Here is a 23,822-nt window from a genome sequence, read left to right as displayed (position 1 = left end):
TCTAAAAGTAACAGATCAGTGTAGGTAAAATTTATTAATCCATTCTTGCAGCAAAGATTAAAGAATTGGATTGTATCAAAATAAATAGATATGAAATACATCGGTTTGCCACTGGTTCATGAAATTGAAGCCAAATTTTAAATTTCACACCCATACAAAACAAGATAGCTTCAATTGCCTATTTATTGGATGGTTTTTCATTTTTGTAATACGTTGGAGTGGTTAAGAGTTCTGTTGCACCAGTATTGCATTTTTTAAGTCTGTATTTAAAACTTGCCTGGCCTGTTTAAAAGGTCCCAAAAATTAATCAAAATTTGGCAAATTTAGGTGAAATCTTACATCTTCAGTTCTAAAGGAAGTGAATTTTCAGTGTTGTCAGGGTAAATGTATTTGACCCAAATTAAAGTTTTTTTAGTTTTTTTTTGTAAGTTTCTCATACAGCGATTGAAAACCCAATATCGGAAAATAACCAACAATTAGGTTGATTGCAAACATCATAAATTATTTATTCATGTCTCTCTCTCATCCTTTTTTTTTTTGTTAGGACATGTTGTGGTTGTTCCACCCCGTTGTTTATTGTTTATTGCCTACGTTATTTTTTTAGTCAAAACCTTTCCCTATGACTAAATAAAAAACATATTTGTTTTATTTATTTACGGTAAAAATTATTTGTCTATTTCGTCAGTGTTCATTACATACAAACATACATCTAGCTTTCAGCTTGTTTGTACACTGTACTTGTAATAATCAAGCGCATGCAGAAAACAGAAAAAAAAAAAAACCCCAACTCACTCCCGTAGGACCGGCAGTGCATTTTAGAACTCACTACTCAAAAGGTTAATGGGATACAACTCTGGGAGACGGTTCTTCCTAATGCTATTTATGTTTGAGATGACTTTTTAAAATCGGGATACAGTATTTTCAAATGATGAACGGAGATCGCTTTTCAGAGCAAGACAGGTTCGCATAGCATAGCACAGTGCAGTGATTACGCTGTGACTTGCATACATTGTGTAAACCACTTTGAACTCTTGAAGGAGCTGAGTCTCAGGCTGCTGTGGCAAAGATGGTTGGCGTATAAACATCGCAGGTGCCTTGCCTTGTGATAAGATGGGATTTAATTCTTTCATTTCATGTAAGAATAAAAAAAAACCAACAATGGACTCGTTTTAAATGATGTATTTAATATTTAATCATAATGTGATGTCATTCCATTCTTTTATAAACAAAAGTGTTACTACGGTAGTCTCAAATGCCTCTTGTTTAATTGGTACAGCCACTTAGGTCGGTATATTTTTACTTCTCCCAAGGCGAAAAAGTGGTGCCGACTGTACTTTGATAAGTTAAAAAGAATGCAAATGGGAGGCACCTCACTTTAAATATACTGTACACCATTTCTTGGTTACAGAATACTAAAGATCTGAAAACGTGTTGTAAAACTATACAATGTAAATGCATATGAACAAGTGCTATACAGCTTCTAATTCTTCTCCTTCGACACAATCTTTCTCTCTGGAACAAAGTTGTTTGAGATAAATCCGAAAACTGCAACAGCACAGAAACCAAGTAATAAAGATATTGTACATATCGTTTTCAAAAATATGCTTTAAAAATTAAAAAAAAAAAAAAAAAGCAGGATTTTAAAAGGAACCAAAAGTAATTAAATTATTTGAGAAATGGGGAGTTGGTAAAATTGGTCCAGTTCGGCACAATTAAAATCCCAATCTCTAAATTGCAAGCGCTATAAAGGTATCATTGTAACTGAAGACCTGTTAGAGAGAGAGAGAGAAAAACAAGTCTTTACAGCACTTAACATGAAGCATACTAATGGTTCTTATCTTGGTTTCGTAGAAGACATTCTTCCGTATGAAGTAAGCACTCAAGAAAGAATACCTGAGGTTTAAAATTGCAACACATCACAAAAACATAACAAAAATAAGTTTCTTTTTTAATACCAACATATAAGCTTGAAGTAGCATATGCTTTACAGTTCCAGCCATTTATTCCAATCTTGACAGTCCATTTGCTCGGAAACAAACCCAAGGCAATCATGGTCTTCAGCTATGAGAACAGTACTTGGATTCCCTTAAAAAAAATAAAAATAAAGTTCTTTCCTAATAAAGGGTCTCTGCGTTGCTGCTTCTGGGTCTCTTGATCTTTTCAATATTTTTGAGAATCATGTCATGCAGTGTTACCTGTATATGAATGAATAAAAAAAAAAAAAAGTAAAGAATGTTAGACAATTTCAAGATGGCCATGAGGATTATATTTCGAGGCAAGACTACAAAAAGAATTTGGGTCATTCCACACCAACAACCAGAAATGGGCCATTTTGTTGCCCGACCGTCTCAGATTTTTCTAGAAAAATTCACCTGGGGATTTTCGGGAAATGCTAATCTTTATTTATTTATTTTTTATTTCCCCTTTGAGCGGTGACCTGGCAATGGTCAACCTAAAGTAAAAAGTGACCCCGACCAGAAAAATCACCCAGGGCTCAACTTAGACGTTACCATCATGTGTAGCACCTCGTTCGACTCGTAATGAATAGGGCTGTCATGAGAAATCACCCAAAATATATTTTTGGATAGATGCTGATGAGATCTACCGTATCCGTGGATTTTGGATTTTTGAAGTTGCATTCGAGCATTGCTTGTGGCCACTTTGGTGAGGCTAAAGTACCACATACTCCTAACCAAACTGCCATTCTTCTTCTTCGAGAGAGAGAGAACGAACAAACTAGACTGAACAGAACGCTGCCAAGTTGCTGCCATTTCTTTTTTTTAATTTTTTTTTTTTTTTTTAATTTAGTCATTGCCAATTAGTTTTTATTATTTTCTCCCCAATTTGAAATGCCCAATTATTTTTTATTTAGGCTCAGCTCACCACTACCACCCCTGCGCTGACTCGGGAGGGGCGAAGATGAACGCACGCTGTCCTCCGAAGCGTGTGCCGTCAGCTGCCCGCTTCTTTACACACTGCGAACTCACCGTGCAGCCGTCTCAGAGCTACAGCGTCGGAGGACAACGCAGCTCTGGGCAGCTTACAGGCAAGCCCGCAGGCGCCCGGCCAGACTACAGGGGTCGCTGGTGCGCGGTGAGCCGAGGACACCCTGGCCGACCTAACCCTCCCTCCCCCCGGGCGACGCTCGGCCAATTGAGCGCCGCCCCCTGGAAGCTCCCGTCCACGGTCGGCTGTGGAATAGCCTGGACTCGAACTCGCGACGTCCAGGCTATACAGCGCATCCTGCACTCTAGCGAGTGCTTTTACTGGATGCGCCACTCGGGAGCCCCATTGCTGCCATTTTTTAGTTGGTTTTTGGCTGGAGCCATTTTTATTGTGTTTTGTTAAAATAACATTTAACTGTATTTGATCGTTTTGTTTTGTATCTTTCTGAATATTAATAGGAATTATAAAACAGTTTAAGGTCGACAGATTTCTCTAACTAAGTGGTGCTTGCGCCACTCATGCACGTGCACAAGCAACAAAACAAAACAGTAATAATAAAAGGCTAATAAAAAGGCCTGTGTATATAAATAAGTCTTTAATCTTGTCTTAAATAGCAAGACTCCGAGCTTCTCTGACAAAAAAAAGGCAGAGCGTTCCATAATGTAGGAACCTCATAAGAAAAGTCCCTTCCACCCATACTGTTTGTATTGACCCTCGGAATAACCAAGAGCCCTGCATCCTGAGATCTAAGATTCCACTTAGGAATGTATGGGATCAACAGTGCTTGTAAATAACTGGGTGCTAATCCATGAAGTGCTTTATAAGTTAAAAATAAAATCTTAATCAATTTGAAACTGCATAGGAAGCCAGTGTAAGGAGGCCAAGACAGGAGTAATATGTTCACCTTTTCTGGTTTTAGTTCGAATTCTTGCAGCAGCATTCTGAACAAGCTGCATGCGAGACACCAAATACTTTGGAATCCCAGAAAAAAAAGTCCATTACAACAGTCGATTCTCGATGAAACAAAGGATGCATTAGCCTCTCGGCATCAGGTACAAGCACATTGATTTTTGTTTTCATTGATTTTTGTGCAGTACATTCTCACTGCCTTATGTAGTTCTGCTTTTTAAACTAGTAAAACGTGTGCTTTCACGAAAGGGGTTAGAATGTGTACTATGCTTAAAAACATATATTTTTTTTCCCCCCCCGAATCGAGTGTCCAGCAATGCACCATAACAAAAATGTAAATCCTTTGCAACTGTAAATTTCAGAACTGTGAAACTATATAAAGTCTCTCAAATGTAAACATCTAACATTATGTACATCCAGCTGTTCATCATTGTGAAGCAGAGCACGCTCCATTTCCTGACAAAGTTCCCCAAAGCTGCGTTGTTTGGACAGGTTTTGCAACAGCGGTTAGCAAACTACAGTTGACACTGCAGACCAAACTCATTTGACCATTATCGTTATTAAACTCCAGCCGTGGGTAAATCTTCAGCCAGTTTGCTTGAAAATCTGTCTAACTTTCCCTTCACTGACATTGTGCTGTTGTATCATTAAGGCTGTATCTAAGTCTCTAGTCTAATCTATGTATTAGTCAGTGGTGTGTGACCGAGTTTAGAAAAAATACCCTGAATATTTATTTGCCAAATTACACATTGTATTTTTCATTACGAAAGTGTTGTTTTTAAAATTTGATTTTATTTATACCATTTTGATTTTTACAATGGAAAAGGAACCTGTATTTAATTTTTTTTAGGGTGTGAATCACAGAAAACTTTGATTTGTTTGAATTACAATTTTATCAACATAATAGGCTCTCTGTATTTCTTTTGTTGTTTTATGAATGATTATGAACTCGCCTTGGTGCCCTTGGGTTGGATTTATGTTTTGCCTTTTTGCCCCCTAGAACTGCCTTGGTGCCCCTGAATCTTCACGCCCAACGAAAACAACACTGCCTTGCCCTTCATGACCTTAACTTCATCCTCTGGAATGGTACCATCTAAGTTGAGCCGAGGGTGATTTTTATGATCAGGGTCACTTTTTCACTTTAGATTGACCTTTGCCAAGTCACAGCTCAAAAGGGGGGGCGGGGGGAATTGGCATTTCTAAACTCAGCGGGCCTGAAACCCCCCAGGTGAATTTTTCTAGCAAAATCTGAGACAGTCTGGCAACGGCTCTGGTTGAGTTGGTATGGAATGACCCATCTGACAAACATTTCAGCAATGCTTTCACTAATACTTTAGATTAGTAATATAACTTTGCACTCAACAAATGGTTCTAACATTGTTTAGTAATTTTCTGTATGTGTAGAATAATGGTGTTACTGATAAGACATAAGACATTAAGTAATATACTCATCACCACTGGTTACTACAACTTAATAGCATTTTACTACTTAAATTTAATTTGAGGTTATATTAGAAAGTCTGCACCAGTAACCCTCCCACCTTCTATAAATAAAATCTAGTAAATCTCTAAATGTAACAAACAAATAATCCTAGTGCAAAAAAGCCGTCAAGAATCCCATGCAAAATTCAAACAAAAACAATGTTACTCACGTATTGATTCCTCAGCTCGGACACTATAATTTTCAGGCTGATGTACTCTTTTTCATCAATTTCTGTCACTGTGCGCCGGTAGTCTTCCTGATGGGAGATCACAAGTATTTTTTGTTAGGACTCAGTTATTGCTGCTGTGGGAGAGGTATTCATAGACAAATCAAAGGATGCCATACTTAGAGAGATGCCATACTTTTTTGCAGTACAATTGATGAATGGTGGTCATATTGAACAGGTAATACAACACTAATACTGACAGATACACCCACTAAATACTGGCAAAGAAATGACGCAGTATTTGCAGGGAGAACCATGGCAGACAGTGGTTTAGTGTCTGAACTGTGAACTTGCCAGCCACTACCAACTAATAGGAAAAAGTAATTGCTAACTTGGGGGAAAGGTGCAATTGAAAGCTAAACATTCAAGATAAAAATTGTATTATGGTCCAACAGCCCCCCTAGATTCTCCCTCACTCGCCAATTTACTGTTGCATTTGACATACACATTTACTTACCACATGTGGATATTTAGCTATCTTGGACACCAGTTTTGCTCTTGTGATGTAGTATCTGGGGAAAAAAAGAAAGAAAGATGAGAAACCATGTATATTTAAAAAAAAAAAAAAAAAAATCATTATTTATTACATGGACTAGAGTCCTGCAAACAGGTCGGGTACCTGCGGGTGACCCGCAAAAGCGGGTCGGGTTCGGGTCCGAATGTGAACTTTTTTGCGGTTTGCGGTTCCGGTGCAGATCCAAAAAAAATATATATATACATACAATTTTCGGGTCTGAATTTGAATAACCAAAAACAAAAGGTAGCTCAGGGTTTATATCATGTAGTGGATAATAGTTCGAGAGGTACCGCTAAATCAGAAGTGTGGAATTATTTTGGAATCATAGTGAATGAAAATAATAAACATGTGACTGCATTCGTTGCTTGTAAAATCTGTCATGTTTTTGTAAAATGACAGCCACAAAACTGGTACATCTCTGTGAAAGCACAGGTGTAGCTCCCTTTCAACTGGTGGCACGAAAGGAAGAGGCAGGTATTTTATAGTAAAGTAAGTAGAGATAGTTAATATGTTACAATGTTAAAAATATACCCAGACCACTAGAGAAAGCTACCACGCTGTATATCCTTATGTATAAACTCAATCTGTGGAGAATGGTAGAGAATCTGTGTGTGAATGAGAACGTGAGAGAGTCAGTCGGCGCAGACAGTAGGTAAGAACAAACACCTGCGGGTTTGAGTCGGGCTGCAGGTCTTATTAAAGCGGGTCGGGTTGCGGGTAAGAAGATGGTGCTGCAGTGGGTTGCGGGTTCGGGTCTGGTCCTGTAGTAGCGATTCCGGGTCGTAAAAATGGGTCGTAAAAATCAGACCTGTGCAGGACTCGAACATGGACCCCCTTGGGACATGCATGGCTGCATGTCCAAATATTTACATTGTATATGGAAGAACTTTGTCACCACCCACCCGAAATGTAAAAGCACTATAGTAACACTTTTTCTTCAGTAAATAAATACCTTGAAATCTGGTCCAGGTAGGAAGCTGCCTCCCCCTCAACGGTACGGAGCTCCGCTACAGTCTCTTCCTGTTGGTTAGATTATATATTATAAATGCTTAACTTAAATGTACTTGATGCTAAATTAACTCATTCATATTTTTTTTTACCTGAATAGATACACCAAAGTTGTTTCCATCTTCTATTCTTGGAATTAACAGCTGAACCCACATTTTAACCTGAAAGAAATTTACCAAATTACACCAGTATCACTAAAAAGTAAATCCCGACATCCAGTATCCACTACATGCATGTGAAAGTTTCTACATGTGCAGACAGAGGCCTCAATATACCCCCAGATTCTGATACTCTTGTGCTATAGAAAGTTTAATCACAACTGGATAAGCGGTTCTCTAGAAAGGGGTTAAAAAAAAAACACACATTTCATGATCTTCAAAGCAATGACTTACTGTATTGCATTTTTCTATAAGGGTCCTGATCTCTGGCTTCACTTTTTCTATAAGGTCCACCAGCTGCTTATTACTCCTCATCATCCCATTGGGCATCACAAATACCTTGGTACCTGCCACTGTTCAGAGAAAGCCATTAGCAAGATACACAACAGTACAAAAAACACCTTTCACAGCAGAAAATGTTTTTAGCAACACACCTCCCACAAAGGTTATAAATCAGCATGCTCGAGAGTTTCACCTGATGTGATCTACATGGATAGTACATTCCCCAACTTCTTGTAACAAATGTCAATGCAAAGTGTGATCAAATTCAGGTGTAAAATTCCCAGGATACTGCCTTCAATAGTGTAACAAGCCTTGAATATGAGCTAGGCTATATCTTGAATCTCAAGGTTTTGTGGCATATGCCAACTTGCATGTTACTACAACAATCAGATGCCAGAAAGGTGAGGAAGCAGGTTTGTGTAACTTTTACTACAACGAGTCTATTACCTAAAATCAAAAGGAATTCCTACTGTAATTAGTTTGGCCAGATTGCTCAGATTTAACACCTGTTTACCAAAGTAGTTCTATTACAGCATTAGGTGCAAGGTAAGTGGATCTGTCCATGCTTGAGAAGAATGAAAGGAAGGCCTGACGAGCCATCTGATACCAACTATGATCTAGCATGCATCTAGTAGTGAACCACTGCTTTTAACCTGATACAGCAGCATGCATATGAACAGGTGCAATATTATTTGCAAACATATGAAATAATTTAATTAAATTAGCTCAGCCCTGGTGGTGATGTGTTGACAATTTATGAAGGAATAAGCCAGAATATCATCATTAGTGTTAGTTGCATACTTCTGTTACCTTTATTGCATTTGCAGATGTGTCAAACCTAGTACTTATTGGCATGAACCAATTGGCTAGTTTCAAGTTCCTTTTATATTGAGAAGACAGCACATACAATTCTAATGGGGGGGGGGGGGGGCTTACCTTGACAATTTCCATCACCTGCATCATCATCCAGCTTTCTCTTTTTGGCATTTTGCTGCAATATTAATTACATGTTTAAAAGTAAATCCTAAGATGTTCCAGAATACATTACTTGCTTTGAAACAATTTAACAGCCTTGTAAATGTATGTTACTTTAAAAAGAAAAATGCAATGCAAGTTTCCCACAAATAGTTTTTAGCTTGCATCTAGAGATCGTGCAGGAGTCATGGAATCACACAGTCATAAGAAACTAAGTTAGACGTTTTTACATTAGGATCTATATGGATGCAATCACCGAGACAGATAGTTTGTTGCTTGCAAAGGGTGCTGGGAGATGGAGTTCTTCTCCCCTGAATCAAGTGATTACACAACACTTCCATAAAATACAGCACACAATACTACAATCTAAAGGCAGTTCCATGTAAACAAATACTGCTGCACTCAATTACAGGGTTTTCCTATGAAGTGTGATTCTTTAAGATTTGAGACAACAATTACATTTTCCTATAGTCTAAATACCCCCCCCCCCCCCCAATTACTTCTACTATATAAAAGTGCAGTAATTGAAACTTACATGTTCCAATGCATCATGACTGTTTGTGAGCAAGATTGGGTCTGGCACCGTCAAATTTATTTCTGAATGGATATCTTTTAAATCCACAACGTTTAAGATTGGGTCCTACAATAGTAAGATACAGAAATATTAATACTTTAAACAAATGCATGCAACCCTTAATTGATACTATTTTAGTATATAAAGACTGGCGATGCAGGCCAATCCATTACACACTGCTGTTGAACTTTATGAAACATGATGTGCTTTACTTTACAAGCTGCTGTATTTCAAAGACCCCAAGAAGTGATTAACAAACTAATCCAGTTTTCTCCCAAGGGATCAAAACAATGTTAAACGCAGATCAAGGAAATTAATAAATTATAACTGACTGAGATTTTTACAACACTTTAGGTAGTCCCCATTTAAATCTGCTCTGAACTGTTCACACTTATCATAGCATGCATAGGTCACACATGAGTCTGTAGGTTTACCAATAGGAATTGTTCATGCAGCTACAATAGTGGAGGGACAAATTATTTAACAATTTAACATCGAACTCCTGGCTCCTGAAGATTTACATATAGGGCTTGAAGTTTTCGGTTTTAACAGATAACCATAAAAACACCCATTTAGAATTTTTTTTTTTTTTAATTATTATTTTTAAAACCGATTAAAGTGTGCAAAGACATGCTACTGACCAATTAGTTTTATGGACCTACGTAATGTGACGAGTGGGCTGAAAAAAAAAAAAAGCTCAGCGTTGGAAGACTATTTTTGTTATTGTTTAGAACCAATAAAGTCAGGACCAGTAATTAATTTAAATGTAGGTTAACACATTGTGTAAAATATTAAAATAAATCATTATTTTGATTAAAATACAAAATACTTACTGTAAAAGGCTAGTAAGTTAAATGGTTAAACTCTCCTGTTAACTTGAATCTTGTTTTGCAGTATGCTTTGCAGTGGCGTATTAGGGTTTGCCTGCTAATTTTTGTATAAAGTTATTGAAGGGTCTTGTATTCAATAAGCTGTATTGCTAAACCAGGAGGTGAGTTGAGGTGAGATGTTTGTAAACAATGGGTGCGCTGCAGTAAGACCACTGTAACATTGGAATCTGTCTGCATCCAGCTGAATTACTGATACAAGAGTTATTTTTTCACCATATTCGAACCCCAATATTACAGTGTGCAGACACGCGGGCGTAAAACTAAATATTTCTCACAATTGTCAGGATTTAAAATGCATCCAGAGTTCTTCTTAATGTGGACATCCTCACTTCAGCACAGTAAGTTAATGTTTGTATATGTATTAGTAAGACGTACTGGCAATGTATTATTGAAAATGAAAATTGATGCGTTTGAGTGTTTATTTTTAAAAAAACGAAAATAACCGGTTTTGCCAAATAATAACTGAAACACCAATGAACAACAAATAGTAAAAATAGAAAAATTCAAGCCCTATTTACATAATACCATTAATTGAAGTTAGTTCAATCCTCTAAACATGGAATAAGTGTTTAAGAATGTGGCTTTTATAACACAGGGCTTTTTATTTTTTTACCACCATGCTTCAATAAGGCATCAATTATTGAATGTAATCAAATGGAGCTAAAAATAAATAAATAAAAATAATAATCACACTCTCTAATTACTGTACACCTACTTTTTTCTTTACTCTTGAATTACAATTTTCATAATGCACATCCCTTAAACTGAGATAAGCTAAAGTGGAGAAAAATAAAAATTAGTGACATACTAACCTTCAGAAAATGATCTAGTTCTAATAATTTCTTTGGAAAGAAATTTGCAACCAAGTCCTCTGCCTATCAAAAATGAAAACACAGGTTAGTAAAAGATGCAAGAACTTGTGTATGTTCAGGGGAAAACTTTGTTAAGAGTATTAGCCTCCTTTTGGATTGCATCTTTCAGATGGTGTTTAAGGCTGCATTCATGGTTTGGTAACAATTTGCTTGCTGTTCACACTTCTCTGCAAGCAAAGGGACAGTTCATTTGGATGCAAGCTAAAGTTTGTTCCTTTGGGTCCTTTTACCTTTTTTTTTTTTCAGGACTCAGTTGGTTTGTGTTTACAATGCAGATTGAAAGTGCACTCTGTTAATTTATATCTGGCCGGTTTACAATATCCTGCAAGGCATCTTGGTATCTGGAAACTATTGATGTATTGCTCCTGTTTTTAGTAGCATGTTTTAGACTACATATTAATTTTTAATAAATAGCTCATTTAATAAATGTGTTGTGCAGTGTTCAGTTGCACAATACTGCACTATTCTCCTACTGGTCGGCATAAACAAAGTAATTTTACTATTTTCGTGAGTTTTGTCCAGTTCGGCTTGCCTTTTGGTGTCTGACCAAATTTCTATGAGAGCTTCAGTTTCTCACACTGTCCATGCAGTTAAGGGTTACCAGATTTCCAGTGAAAAACTAGGAGGTTCAAAAATTAAACATAGGGTGTATTTATTGCAAATCATAACTCATTATTGTCTTTATACTGTCATCTAGTCAAAACATGTTAAATGTGCAAAAAGTCAAATTAAAAAATAATTACAAAATAAATCAGCTATTACCATTTAAACCACAATCAGAATGATTAAACAAAAATAGGCTAATCCATGTTCATTTTTTGTGAATGGTGTTAACTAAGACTGTAAATCTATGTGTGAAGTGTCTAAATATCCAGTTGTTTACCAGTTAAACGACTTATAAACATCCTGTGGCAAAATGGTTAAGTGGATACAGGTGCAAGAGTAATGCAGTGTGTGATTAAATAGACAGAGTTATAAACCAGTTGGAAAAGGGATTTTATTATATCCAGGTCTGGTGACCAAATAACAGGATCCCAGCAATACACAACAATGTGTACTGCACAGAGTAAATAACAACGGGTTGCAGTCTCAAACAATAAACACAAAATATCCGCCCCACAATAATACTAACACGGTCACCAGTGTCACCAGTCCTGGGTGCGTGCAGTACTGCTCGTGGCGATACAGTTTATTAGTGACAGTAGTGCAGTGCTGTTCCGGCTTTGTGCTGGCCCTTGGCAACAGCTCCGGAATCACGTTAGCTGTCTAGTAATTTACAAACAAAAACAAACAAAACACTCACAATATTGTTATTTCTCACTGGGTCTCTCACAGTCCTTCCAGGTACAAAACACCAAAGCGAAGGAACAGATTGCTTTTCTCTGTCTCCTTTTATGCCGTCACACATGACCCCTTGGTAAACGAGTGCAACCGCCCCTCCAATCTGCAGCTGCCACGTCGTTTCCCTTCCGGGTCAATGCGTTAATGCAACGGAGTCCTGCTCCCTTCCTAGCTGGCCGACTTCCCTTGAACCCTGGGAAAGAACTGTCAGGCCAGCCCATCCAGGGAACTCTGTTCTCGCTGCTTAGTGCCCTCACAGGTCGGGAGGGAGATTTACCACCAAGAATCATTGTATTTCTGTCACACATCCCTATTTAATAAAAGTACTCTTGTGACTTAATCAAATGTTACTAACTTTATTTTAACTCGTATTTTTTTACTTACGTTTTTTATTGACAAATATATTGTCAGTACTGATGTTTTAAAACTAGTGGTTTAAAAAAAAAAAAAAAAAAAAAGTGCTATTTGGAACTACATCCGTTGACACAAGTTGTCACAAATTGTCTTCTGATCTAAAATGAGCTTATGTTATTCAGGAATCAACTAATATGTTCTTTTAATCACCTTGCAGGTTATTTTTTTTCAATATAGCGGGGTCACTCTGAACATTATCATTCATTAAAGTTATTGTACAGATATAGATTTAATCAATTGTATCTATCTACATTTTTTTAATGGTGCATAGCATTAAATGGAAATGTTTATCTACTGAAAAATGTGGGCTACCAAAATTTGTGGTGGGCTACCATAGTTTGCCTTTTGGTAGTCCATCGGTCTACCACACATAGTAGTGATTTGTCCACCCCTGACAGTAGTAAAATCTAGTGTGTATTTCAAGTAAAAAAAAAAAAAAAAAAAAAAAAAAAGGTAGACAACTTTCTTTCTTTTTTTTTTTTTTTTTAAATAAATCACTGACCTTGTTATGTGTTCGCAATAAACAACGTGGTCATTAGACACATTTTCATGCAGTAATAACATTGGTTTTTAACTTGAATAAACACTTCAAATAAAATGCACTTTAAAAAGAGAGTGTTGTACAATGAAAAAAAAAACAATATTTACTCACTGTTTTATTTCTTTTTTTGCATTCCACATAACAAAAACTAGGATTGCATTGTGAAAGAAAATTAAAGCGTTGATTAATATACGAGTTTTGCAAGCATGACCTGTATCCTAACATTGCAGACAGAAACGAACCCTGATTGTAGCGGCGGTAAGAATCCAAGCATACAACTTATCTTCCAGAATAGAAATCTATTTTATTTAGTAAAATCGAGTGAACAGCAACACTCGGGCTGATCTTAACTGACAGTCAGAGCGCACCAGGAGAACGCCCCCCACTGTTCCGTGCCTGCCAATGGGGCACTGGCAGGACACACCCCCCACTCACAGCAGCAGCAGTGACAATGGCAAATGGGTGAAAAAAAATGAAAACAAAAATACAACACACATTTTTACAGACCTGCCCCTTTAGTCATAGTCGCTCCCCCCAACTTTGCGTACCACTGGTCTAGAGGCACACTCATTCACTGTTGTTAGTGACAGCTGCCCGTCACAGACCTTTTGCTGCCACTGACGATGGGTTCAGTCTCTGCCAGTAAACTTAGCTTTTGAAACCGTCAGATGGGTATTTACCAGTTAACAGAAACACTGAAGCTATTGTAACAGCTATACCTTGCTGCACACAGGGGTTGGTAGCGGTTTGCAAGTTCATTATTTTGCTTGGTTTATCTTGTCAGCAATCTCTCGTAGGATCCTGGCCATGTTTTGCACATCTGGGTGTAGTAAAACAAGAGAGTACAGACTGAAATTCCACTAAATGGAGACAGGCAGAAGTAGTCAAGGGAGGTGTAAAACATACTTTCTGTAAATGCATACCCTTGCAATCGGCATCATCTTGCCTTTACTCTTATCTACAGTAATGCTGTATTAATGTAATATCATAAAACATTGGAAAACTGTGCTCCTATTTATTTAATGCCATGTGTATGACTGCTTCCTGCCCACTAAGTGGCATTTCAGTATGTACTGGACATCTTTACTAGGGATGCACCGAATCCAGGATTCGGTTTCGGCCCAAATAGCTACTTTTTGAGTTCGGGTTCAGATTCGGCCAAATTCTTTGGATTTGGTGAACCGAATCCTAATCCTACATCCGCCCAAACACATCCATTTTAACCCTTTGCGGTCCTATGTCAAAAAGATGTAAAAGCACAGGTCTCTAGTCGTTTTTTCTCCGTAAAAAGCTAAGAAAACCATTCATTCAATGGCCGAGTGAGACCGATAGGAGCCAAAAAAAAGGGGCGGATCTGAGCAATACACATAGCCCCGGCACCACAGAAATAACACGGCCATAAACAAACAAGATAGCTGCTTCTGCATCCAGTGCTCAAAGAATATCACAGACATTTGCAGAGCTTTTTGAGACATTACAGTAATAAAATAATGACTTGGATCGCATTATTGAGGAGTTTTGTGATAAAACGAGTGATCCGGAGATGATTTAAATCGGTATGCACGACTATGAAGAGGTATGTGAAAAATACAGTGAACAAGGGGTGGGGTGGGGCGGGGCGGGGCTGGAGATGCAGTACTGGGTGTCCTGTTGATATTAAGTGCCTTTTAAATCTGTTTTACTGTGAAAAACATATTTAAAACAGCGTGTGTAAAATAAACTGCGCGTGTGAAAATAAATTGGACCTGATGTGCTGAATAAATGGACCGCTAAGGGTTAATACATCCCTCCAATGTGTGCAGTTCTTTAAATAAGACACGAATCCGGTATTGAACGTAACTCTTGTATTTAGTAACAGGTATTCAAGAACAAGAACACGTTTGATGAACTCTGTCGCAGCTCTCAACTCCCTAAATTACTGGTGGCGCACTCAATAAACACGTCACACAGCTGCTGAATGTAAACACACCCCTGTATGCAACACAGCACAGTCAAATCACACTTTTTATGGAGTAGTTATGCAGTAAATCTGTAATTTATAGTAACGGCAAACTGTTGTAGACATTTGTGCTTTGTCTAGAGATCATACGGAGATAAAATAAAAACTCGGTGCACAGAAATATATATTTTTTGTAACTTTACAACTGTCAGATGCAAGACGTTGAACAATATGCTTTAGTAAATGACATTTTATGTTATTGTAATGTGCCAATACAAGTTGAACCATTTGGGAACTGCTGTGTTTTATTAATTTAAAAACTATCACAATTTTTTCCTCATAGCTCTCAGATCAGTTGACACGGGTTGAAACATCATAAAAGAAAACAGTGGCTTATTTATGGCAAAGATGCAGCTCTCCTTTCTTGTAAAGGAGAAGTAAATGGTTCTGTATTTTGACATTTCTGTTGTGGGTGGGAGGGGGCTAGCGGTAAATTGTGTAAGTTTCAAACAAAAATCTTCAGAGATATATAAACATTCGGTAATAAAAACACTTAACTAAAAGGCTTAAAGCTATAGATTGTGCGCGTCCCTTGTTAGTAGCTGCCAGGCAGTTTTTCATTCAACATTTTTCAGTTTTCTTGACAATTTTTGTAGGATTTGGTATTCGGCCGAATCCCAAAAACTTAGATTCGGTGCATACCTAATCTTTACTGAAGTGATTACCAGTCGGCATATGCAAAGATTGAAATACAAGATGAGCAAATCAAAACTGAACTCGGTAGCTGCTACTGACTCCAGTATGTAGGCATTGCTGTGGAGAACCAGCTTCGTGTGAGAGCTGAGTGTAACTATTCAGCAACAATGTGGGTAAACTGATGGATCCAGGTGACTGCACAAGGGGCATTATAGTGGATTCCCATGAAGTTGTCCCTGAATGCAGTCTCTCCTGTTGTACCTGGAATGTCAACGCTTGCAAAAAACCACCACCAGAAAGCACAACTCCAGTAACAACCAGTCATGATGGTTCAAACCCAGAGATGTGTACAACACATTGTGACAAGCAACAGCAACCCATATCACTGAAACCTTCAACGGTGGACGTTTAACATACACATCGTGCACTGTTAAAGAAATCCTATAATTTGGCTCAGAGTACGAAAGATAAATATTTTCTTCTACTTACTTCACCAGTAATTCGTTCTCTGAAAGCATCGACCTGTAAAAAATAAAAGGGCAGGTTAATAATCAATTTTTAAACAGCAGTAACTAGCACAGCAAACTGACCACAAGCATATAGATTCAGTGTAGTAATCAAGGCTTTGAAATCCACTCATTAACACTAGTAATCAGTGTCCCTGACTCAGTTCAACTTTTCCTTGAAGCTGCAGACACTGGAAGTCACTGCTGTCAAATGGGAGTATCCACACCAGCAGCAAGCGACGTCTGAGAATTTCACGTCGCTAAAATAGACCGTTTCTATTTTATTTTTTCGTTGCGCGACTGGAATGAAACTGACCAATCAGCAGCCTTGAAACACTCAAACACACGCCTCAAAACACGTCACGCCTGAAAACAAGTTAATCATTTTATGTAGTACCAGTAGTCGTGGCTTGCAGGTGGTGCATTTAGCAGCACCGAGAAATTTTCTTTCAGATTGTGCAAGTTGCATAAAAATAGGTTTATTAATAAGCAAAAATAAACCAGACCACACATGCAGGCTATATATCCAGCATTTAAATGAAAAATGTGCACTTTTGTTGGCTTTTAAAAATGACACAAAAAAAGGTCCCGCATTCACACAACTTAGAACATGTGACCTAATTTTAAGCTATGGCTTTTTTTGGGTTTGCTTGTTTGCTTTTATGATAAATAACGTTTTTTCACTAAATTGTTCTATGGCACAAATGTGACAAGAATGTCTTTACATATGCATAAAGAGATTCACCAAAACAAACAATTTTAATTGAGGTCCTACTATTCTATACATTGTAAAACAAAGCCAGCAACACGTTTGTATTCTATGTGACACATCCCAACATTACCAAGTAGGGATGTGCTTTTGGTACATTTTTATGAACGTTTAAATGCTTTGCAGTGTCAGCGTTTAAAAATATCTACGTACACATACTCTTTATATTACATTCTGATACAGACAGCCCTGGTTAGTATTTTCTAAGCAAATAAACCCTAAATAAGCAAATAACATTTTAACATTGCAAAAGACAACTACAAAAGTTAAAAAAAAAAAACAACACACACACACACGACTGTATAGCGCTAATGCAAAATGGCTTCAGGAAAGCAAAAGGCAGTTGTGCTTACAATTGAAGAGAAGCTGGAAATACTTTCACTTCTGGAAAAGGCAATTACCACGGATAAAATAGCACAATATTTTGGAATTGTAAAAGAGCACTGTGCCTGATATTTAAAAATAAAATAAAAAAAAGTCTGCCTCAGAGATTTAAAAGTTTGCGGTCTTTCATAGTAAGGGTGGGATTTTTGAGATCTATTGCTCGAGAGGAGTACTTGAGCATTACCATTTCCAAGTACTCTAATCAAACGCCACTCTCCTCTACATACTGTACTAGTGTACATAAACCTCCCAAACATTGCCACAAGTCCAATTTTCCTATTTAAAACACAACTTCACATTAAATTGTAAAGAGATGCCTGGCCTAACTGTCTGAAGTGTGACTCAGGAGGTCCTTTACTAGTACAGTAGTTCCAACATACAAATAAAAACTGTACTAAACAAACGGCTGTTGGGTCCAAAAGGTTACAGAACAATTTCAAGTGAAAAGGCCTTCCACCTATATGGAAAGATTGGAGAATGGGGTCCACAACTCTGTGGTAATTGCAACTTTTTCTTTTGAAAGTTTTCTATGAACAGCTGCAGCACGATTTTCTGTAAGTTTTTCCAGGCTCGCTGATATTGTTTTATAGGTCGGCACAGTATTGGGATAATCTTACATCGATTTCAAAACTGCATAGTTTATAACAATTTCATAAACACTTCAAATTAGTAATTGACAGAAATATAAAGTTCAACTTATTCTCTTCGCTGCTGGCCTAAAAAACACAGCAACATGACTGACAGTACTGTACCTTACCTGCAAAGCAACTTGCTTCCAACAGGCTGCGCTAACTTATGGAAGGCCATCCGGGTCAAAAACACATGGTTTCAAATAATCAGTACACTTACTGATTCGGACCAATCAGAATACATAAAATAGTATGTGTTCTAAATAAATGTATACTAGCTACGGGCTGGTAATTTTACAGAAGTACCTAGTCATGCAGACGTAGTTGCTTATGATTAATTTGTATTGAGGTTTTTCACGTGACATCACAGCACGGCACGGCCATACTGGCGGTCAAACAACCATGGTGGCTAATGCAAAAACGGTATCTTCCACACCAAAATGATATGTATTTGCAACCACAGAGCAGACCTCCCACCTCCCGTCACAGGAATTAGAAAGATAATGGTAAGTGCCAGATACTTGGAATTTGTGGCCCGTATTGTGCACCCCCGATAAGCAAGCACACTCACGTGATTTGCTGTGTAAACACCTTCTAGTTTTTTTTTTTCTTTTAAGAAAACTTATGAGTTACCAATTAAGAAAATATACATTTAATAGTTTGTTTAAAAATACAGTACTAATATGAATTATATACAGTACTATGTTGTTTGCATATAAACGTTTTACATCTTTGGAAATTAAAACGTATATGAAATATTTGGTATCAACTAGAGCAGTGGTTTTCAACCTGTGGTACGTGTACCTTTACTGGTATGCAACGACAGTTCTTTTATGACGATAAGATTCCTCAAAAACACAATGCTCCCTCAAATCGCTCCATCTTAATGTATCAATCTGTTTGTACCACTGAATCACAGAGAAATGACAAATTATGATGCAGGGCTCCAGACTGCAACTGAAATGGTTACAAATGCTAAAAAAACCATCTTTTTTAGGGGTTATAGGCACAAAAATGCTACATCTCCCTTCAAAAGCAAGTGTCAATATTTACAAATGCAACACGACGTCAGTCTACGTATGTATGTATGTATGTTACACACACACAGTGTCTATAGAAAGTCTACACCCCCTTGAACTTTTTCACATTTTGTTGTGTCAGTGCCTCAGTTTCATGCATTTAAATGAGGATTTGTTCCCACTTATCCACACACCATACTCCACATTGTTAAGGGGAAAAAAGGTTTTATTGAGAGAAATTATATTTTAAAAATACAAAACTGAAAAGATCATAATTGGATAAGTCTCCATCCCCGATTTAATACTTGGTGGAAGCACCTTTGGCAGCAATTACAGCTGTGAGTCTGTTGGGATAGGTCTCTACCAACTTTGCACACCTAGATTTGGCAATGTTTGACCATTCTTCTTTACAAAACTGTTGAAGCTCTGTCACGTTCCTTGGGGAGAGTTGATGGACAGCAATCTTCAAGTCATGCCACAAATTTTCAATTGGATTTAGGTTGGGGCTGAGTGGGCTACGCAAGGACATTTACCTTTTTGTTCATTAGTCACTCCAGTGTAGCTTTGGCTGTGTGCTTTGGGTCGTTGTCATGCTGAAAGGTGAACTTTCAGCATAACAAGGTGAAGAAAAGTCCTGGGGACACTGGCGCCAGTGTTCCAAAAGTGGGACTGTCCCGCTCAAAATGGAACGTCTGTTCACCTTAGCTACGGTGAATTTCAAACTTAAACTCTTTTCCTGTGTTTTAGATAGAGCAACGTAGTGCATCCTCCTCTATCTTTGTCCATCCACTTGCCATCCCCCCCCCCCCCCATTACTGTGATCTCAGGCTGTATACAAATTTGTCAGCTGGGGCCTTTAAGCTACACACCACGTATGTTCACTTCTCATTGGTCGGTTTCCCTAGTTATGGTGTGTGCAGCTTCAGGATTGGATCAACATTGCAGAACAGTGGAGCCTGATCCAGATCCTCGGAGTAAACCAACATCTCATGATCGGCTTCAGTGATCCCAGATCCGATCCCATTTTTCTTCCCATTGACTTCTACACTGACTACTGATTATACCTATACATTTTCGTAAAATAAGAAAGTTTTAGTACACCTGCAATGCGAGAGGGAATATTTACCCATCATTGAAAAACTGAGGGGGACATGTCCCCCGTGTAAATGACGCCTATGGTTCCTAGTGTATGTCTGCAGACCGGAGGATTGTGAACTGTACAGCTCAAGATTGTTAGCATGTGTGGCATCAACTGGATTAAAATAAGGTAAGTAGTATATTCATTTGTAAACCTACCACATGTACATATTTACCCCTAGGCTGTAACAGACGGCATAGTTACTACAAACATATTTTAATAGCTGACAAAAAAAAAAAAAATAATAAAATGAAAATCTTATTCCTATACTGTTGGTACTCCTCGTTATCTACGTATAAATATATTTGGTACAATACATTTCCCAACCATGCACACAACGAACCAAATATATAAAGAACTCCATCGTAATTATCTATTAATTTACATATAATTAATATACAAGCGATTTTTTCAGCAATTTAAAATATGTTTGTACTAACTATGCCGGTGAGTTACAGCCTGGGGGTAAATATGTGCATGTGGTAGGTTTACAAATTAATACACTACTTACCTTATTTTAATCCAGTTGACGTCACACGTGCTAATGATCTTTAGATGTACGGTATGGAGCGCCATTTGTGCCTAAACTATCCAGCTGTTAGTTTGTCAATTCGTGAATTTGTCCAGCAATTCATCCATAAATTTGTCAATTCATACAGTAATCCATAAATGTATTTGTTAATTCATCTAAATTAATTAATTAATTTGTCAATTCATTAATACGAAAGGCTGTGGACCTGCAAATTTCCAATCAACCAGACAAATTTCCCAACAAACAGACAAACTTCCAACTGTCAATCTCGCACTGTGCCAAAAACACTGCAACCTTTCTAGCCAATGGGAGCACACACTAATATTTTAATCAATGAAAATCCAGCCTCTGTCAAAACTGCTTCAGCCAATAATATTTAGAAGGGTGTTTCAAAAGATATTCTATTTAACAAGATACTCGAGTCCGCTGATTTTCAATGGAGACTTCCGTCTCACTGCGCAAAGCATTGTGGTATATAGAGAGTTAGGCAAAAAAAACTTATATGGAGAGTCAATGCAGGCGTACGAAATGTTGCTGGTATTCGCCATGTTAAAAAAATGTATAAAACTTTTGAAGTAGATGTCACATTTGCCCAAGGCCTTTTGAAGAAAACGGCAAAATTAGCAAATTATGACAATACGTAGTTATTATGAAAAATGCTATTTTCTGAGCATTGTCCCATGCGCAGAAACATCATTCTAAAGAAGCGTATTGATTAAATCATTTAGTCCGGTAACGCCGGTTACTTTAGAAATACATAACATAAAATATTATCAAGACACAGCAATATAAACAAACTACCGGCATTTTTTTTTTTTTTTTAACATGGTGAAAACCAGCAACATTTCTTACACCTTCATTAACTCTCCATATAATTTTTTTTTACCTAATATCACAATGCTTTGCGTGTGCGCAGTGAGACGGCAGTCTCCATTGAAAATCAGCGGACTCGAGTATCTTGTTAAATAGAATATCTTTTGAAACGCCCTTCTAAATATTATTGGCTGAAGCAGTTTTGAGAGAGGCTGGATTTTCATTGATTTAAAATATTAGTGTGTGCTCCCATTGGCTAGAAAGGTTGCAGTGTTTTCGGCACAGTGCGAGATTGACAGTTGGAAGTTTGTTTGTTGGGAAGTTTGTCTGGTTGATTGGAAATTTGCAGGTCCGTACAGCCTTTCGTATTAATGAATTGACAAATTAATTAATTATTGGGTGAATTAACAAATACGTTTATGGACTACTGTATGAATTGACAAATTTATGGACGAATTGCTGGACAAATTGACCAATTCACAAATTGACAAACTAACCGCTGGATAGTTTTGGCACAAATGGCGCTCCATAGTACGGTTCAGGCGCCTCTGGTCTGCAGAAGAACAACGACATCAAAGGCATAAACAAAATTTGGCAGCACTGTTGACAAGGTTCAAATTAATTTGTAAATAAGAATTAATTTACAAATTAACTTATAAATTGACCAATGTAATAATTAATTAACAAATTAACTATTTAATTTATATAATGCTCCATAATAAACAACCTGTTGGTTCATCAATAATAACTTCTGCAACTACATTTACAACCTCTGCCATTTTTAATGACTGGGTCAGTTATTGTGTTGTGGTCACGTTCAAGTGTTCTTGGTCAAAGATCGCTTAATCCGGTTCTGTTGCGGTCAAAACGCACCCTTAAAATGTACATTTATTTATAACACATTTCTATTTTATGTATTCTGATTGGTCCAAATCAAATACGTGTACCATGTGTGCGTTTTTGACCCGGATGGCCTTTCAAACCAACCTACTCTGACCTGTCAATGTACTTGTATAGTATATTCCCAAATTTTAGCCCGTTTTAAAACTTTAAATGTATGTATTAATAGAACGTAGGTAGGTTTGGTTTTCTCTTAAAACAGTAAGTACTACTAGCTACCACCATTTTTTTCACAAAATTAATTGACATTGGACTCACACGTTTGGTAATTGAATTTCCAAGTGCAACCACCTAACGAGAACTTTAAAGTGTAGTGCTTTTTTAAAAGCTGCTGAAATAGAAAATGAACCCGTGCGCTTTACTTATACAGAATTTGTTTTAGGTCGCCAATATAACAACTCCCCGCTTCAACAATGTTGTACTGCGCACACGCGGCTAGTCTCTACTTCCACCCCGTCGATTTACTTTAGATAAGGCGAATCCTAACCCCCGTGAATTTTAACCAGGGTTAATTCTCACCCCGTATAGACAGTTATCCTAGTCTAAAATTCACGGCGGTGAAAGTTGGCCTGGGGGTGAGCATTAGGCGGTGACACCAGATAGCAACAAAAGATAAATAAATACAACAATTAAAAAAAAAATAGGACCAGAACGACATTATAATTAGCTGTACGCCCGGCACGTATACTACTTATTAGTATATAGGCCTAGTTTTTTTTTGTCAGCTATTTGTTAAGCTGAAACTATTCTTTGTACGTGGGCCGTGCTGATTTCTTGCTTACCTTGGTCTTGATTGCATTATCCACCTTGAGAAGATAAGACATTCTAATTGCAGACAAAAATGTTGAGTACTGTGACAGTATTACAAGCAAAACGTCTGCACTAAACAGATCTCTAGGCTTAGCTATTCTTCACAGCAGCACGCTACCAATGTGGAAAAAAGAAATGACGCTTAAAATCTGCGACTGCTGCTGAAAAGGCGCTCCGTCAACCACGTGTTTTGGTTGCCAACCTTATCATTTTGTTACTGACATAATTTTTTTTTTTTAATCAGAAACAACAACATATTTGTTTCTACTTACATTTCTTTAAGTCTTATTTACTTCGTATGGTCATATTATAAGCCACGTTTGTAGACTGGATAATTTGCTTTGTTGGTCTGAAGCTAGTGCTGTTTTTAATAACAGACTTGATAGTCACAATTCAAGCCAGCATATCTGTAGAAATTTGATTTCTTATGTCTGTTTTTACAAGGTTCATCTGAGGAAAAGAAAACTTGTTATAATTATGCAGTAGTGTGTGGCAAAGCTAATGGGAAAATGACCACTGTGGTCATAGCATTAAAGGCGATTTAATCAGGC

General features: G+C 37.5%; 1 protein-coding gene across 1 annotated transcript; it reads right to left on the bottom strand.

Moving 5' to 3' along the window:
* Window positions 1-1,163: 1,163 nt before the first annotated feature.
* psme3 (proteasome activator subunit 3) lies at window positions 1,164-23,422 on the bottom strand. Its single transcript, XM_034057125.3, has 11 exons — window positions 23,244-23,422; window positions 16,261-16,293; window positions 10,781-10,843; window positions 9,040-9,144; window positions 8,466-8,520; window positions 7,482-7,600; window positions 7,182-7,250; window positions 7,034-7,101; window positions 6,022-6,076; window positions 5,508-5,594; window positions 1,164-2,195 (listed from the first exon to the last, which is right to left on the bottom strand). The coding sequence occupies exons 1-11, from the start codon at window positions 23,283-23,285 to the stop codon at window positions 2,115-2,117; spliced, it is 777 nt and encodes a 258-aa protein (XP_033913016.1). The 5' UTR covers window positions 23,286-23,422; the 3' UTR covers window positions 1,164-2,114.
* Window positions 23,423-23,822: the final 400 nt, after the last annotated feature.

This window comes from Acipenser ruthenus, chromosome 28 (assembly GCF_902713425.1).
Source record: "Acipenser ruthenus chromosome 28, fAciRut3.2 maternal haplotype, whole genome shotgun sequence".
NCBI classification, from domain to species: Eukaryota; Metazoa; Chordata; class Actinopteri; order Acipenseriformes; family Acipenseridae; genus Acipenser; species Acipenser ruthenus.
The sequence above is the reverse complement of the archived record's forward strand: the minus strand, read 5'-3'. Positions and strand labels throughout refer to the sequence as shown.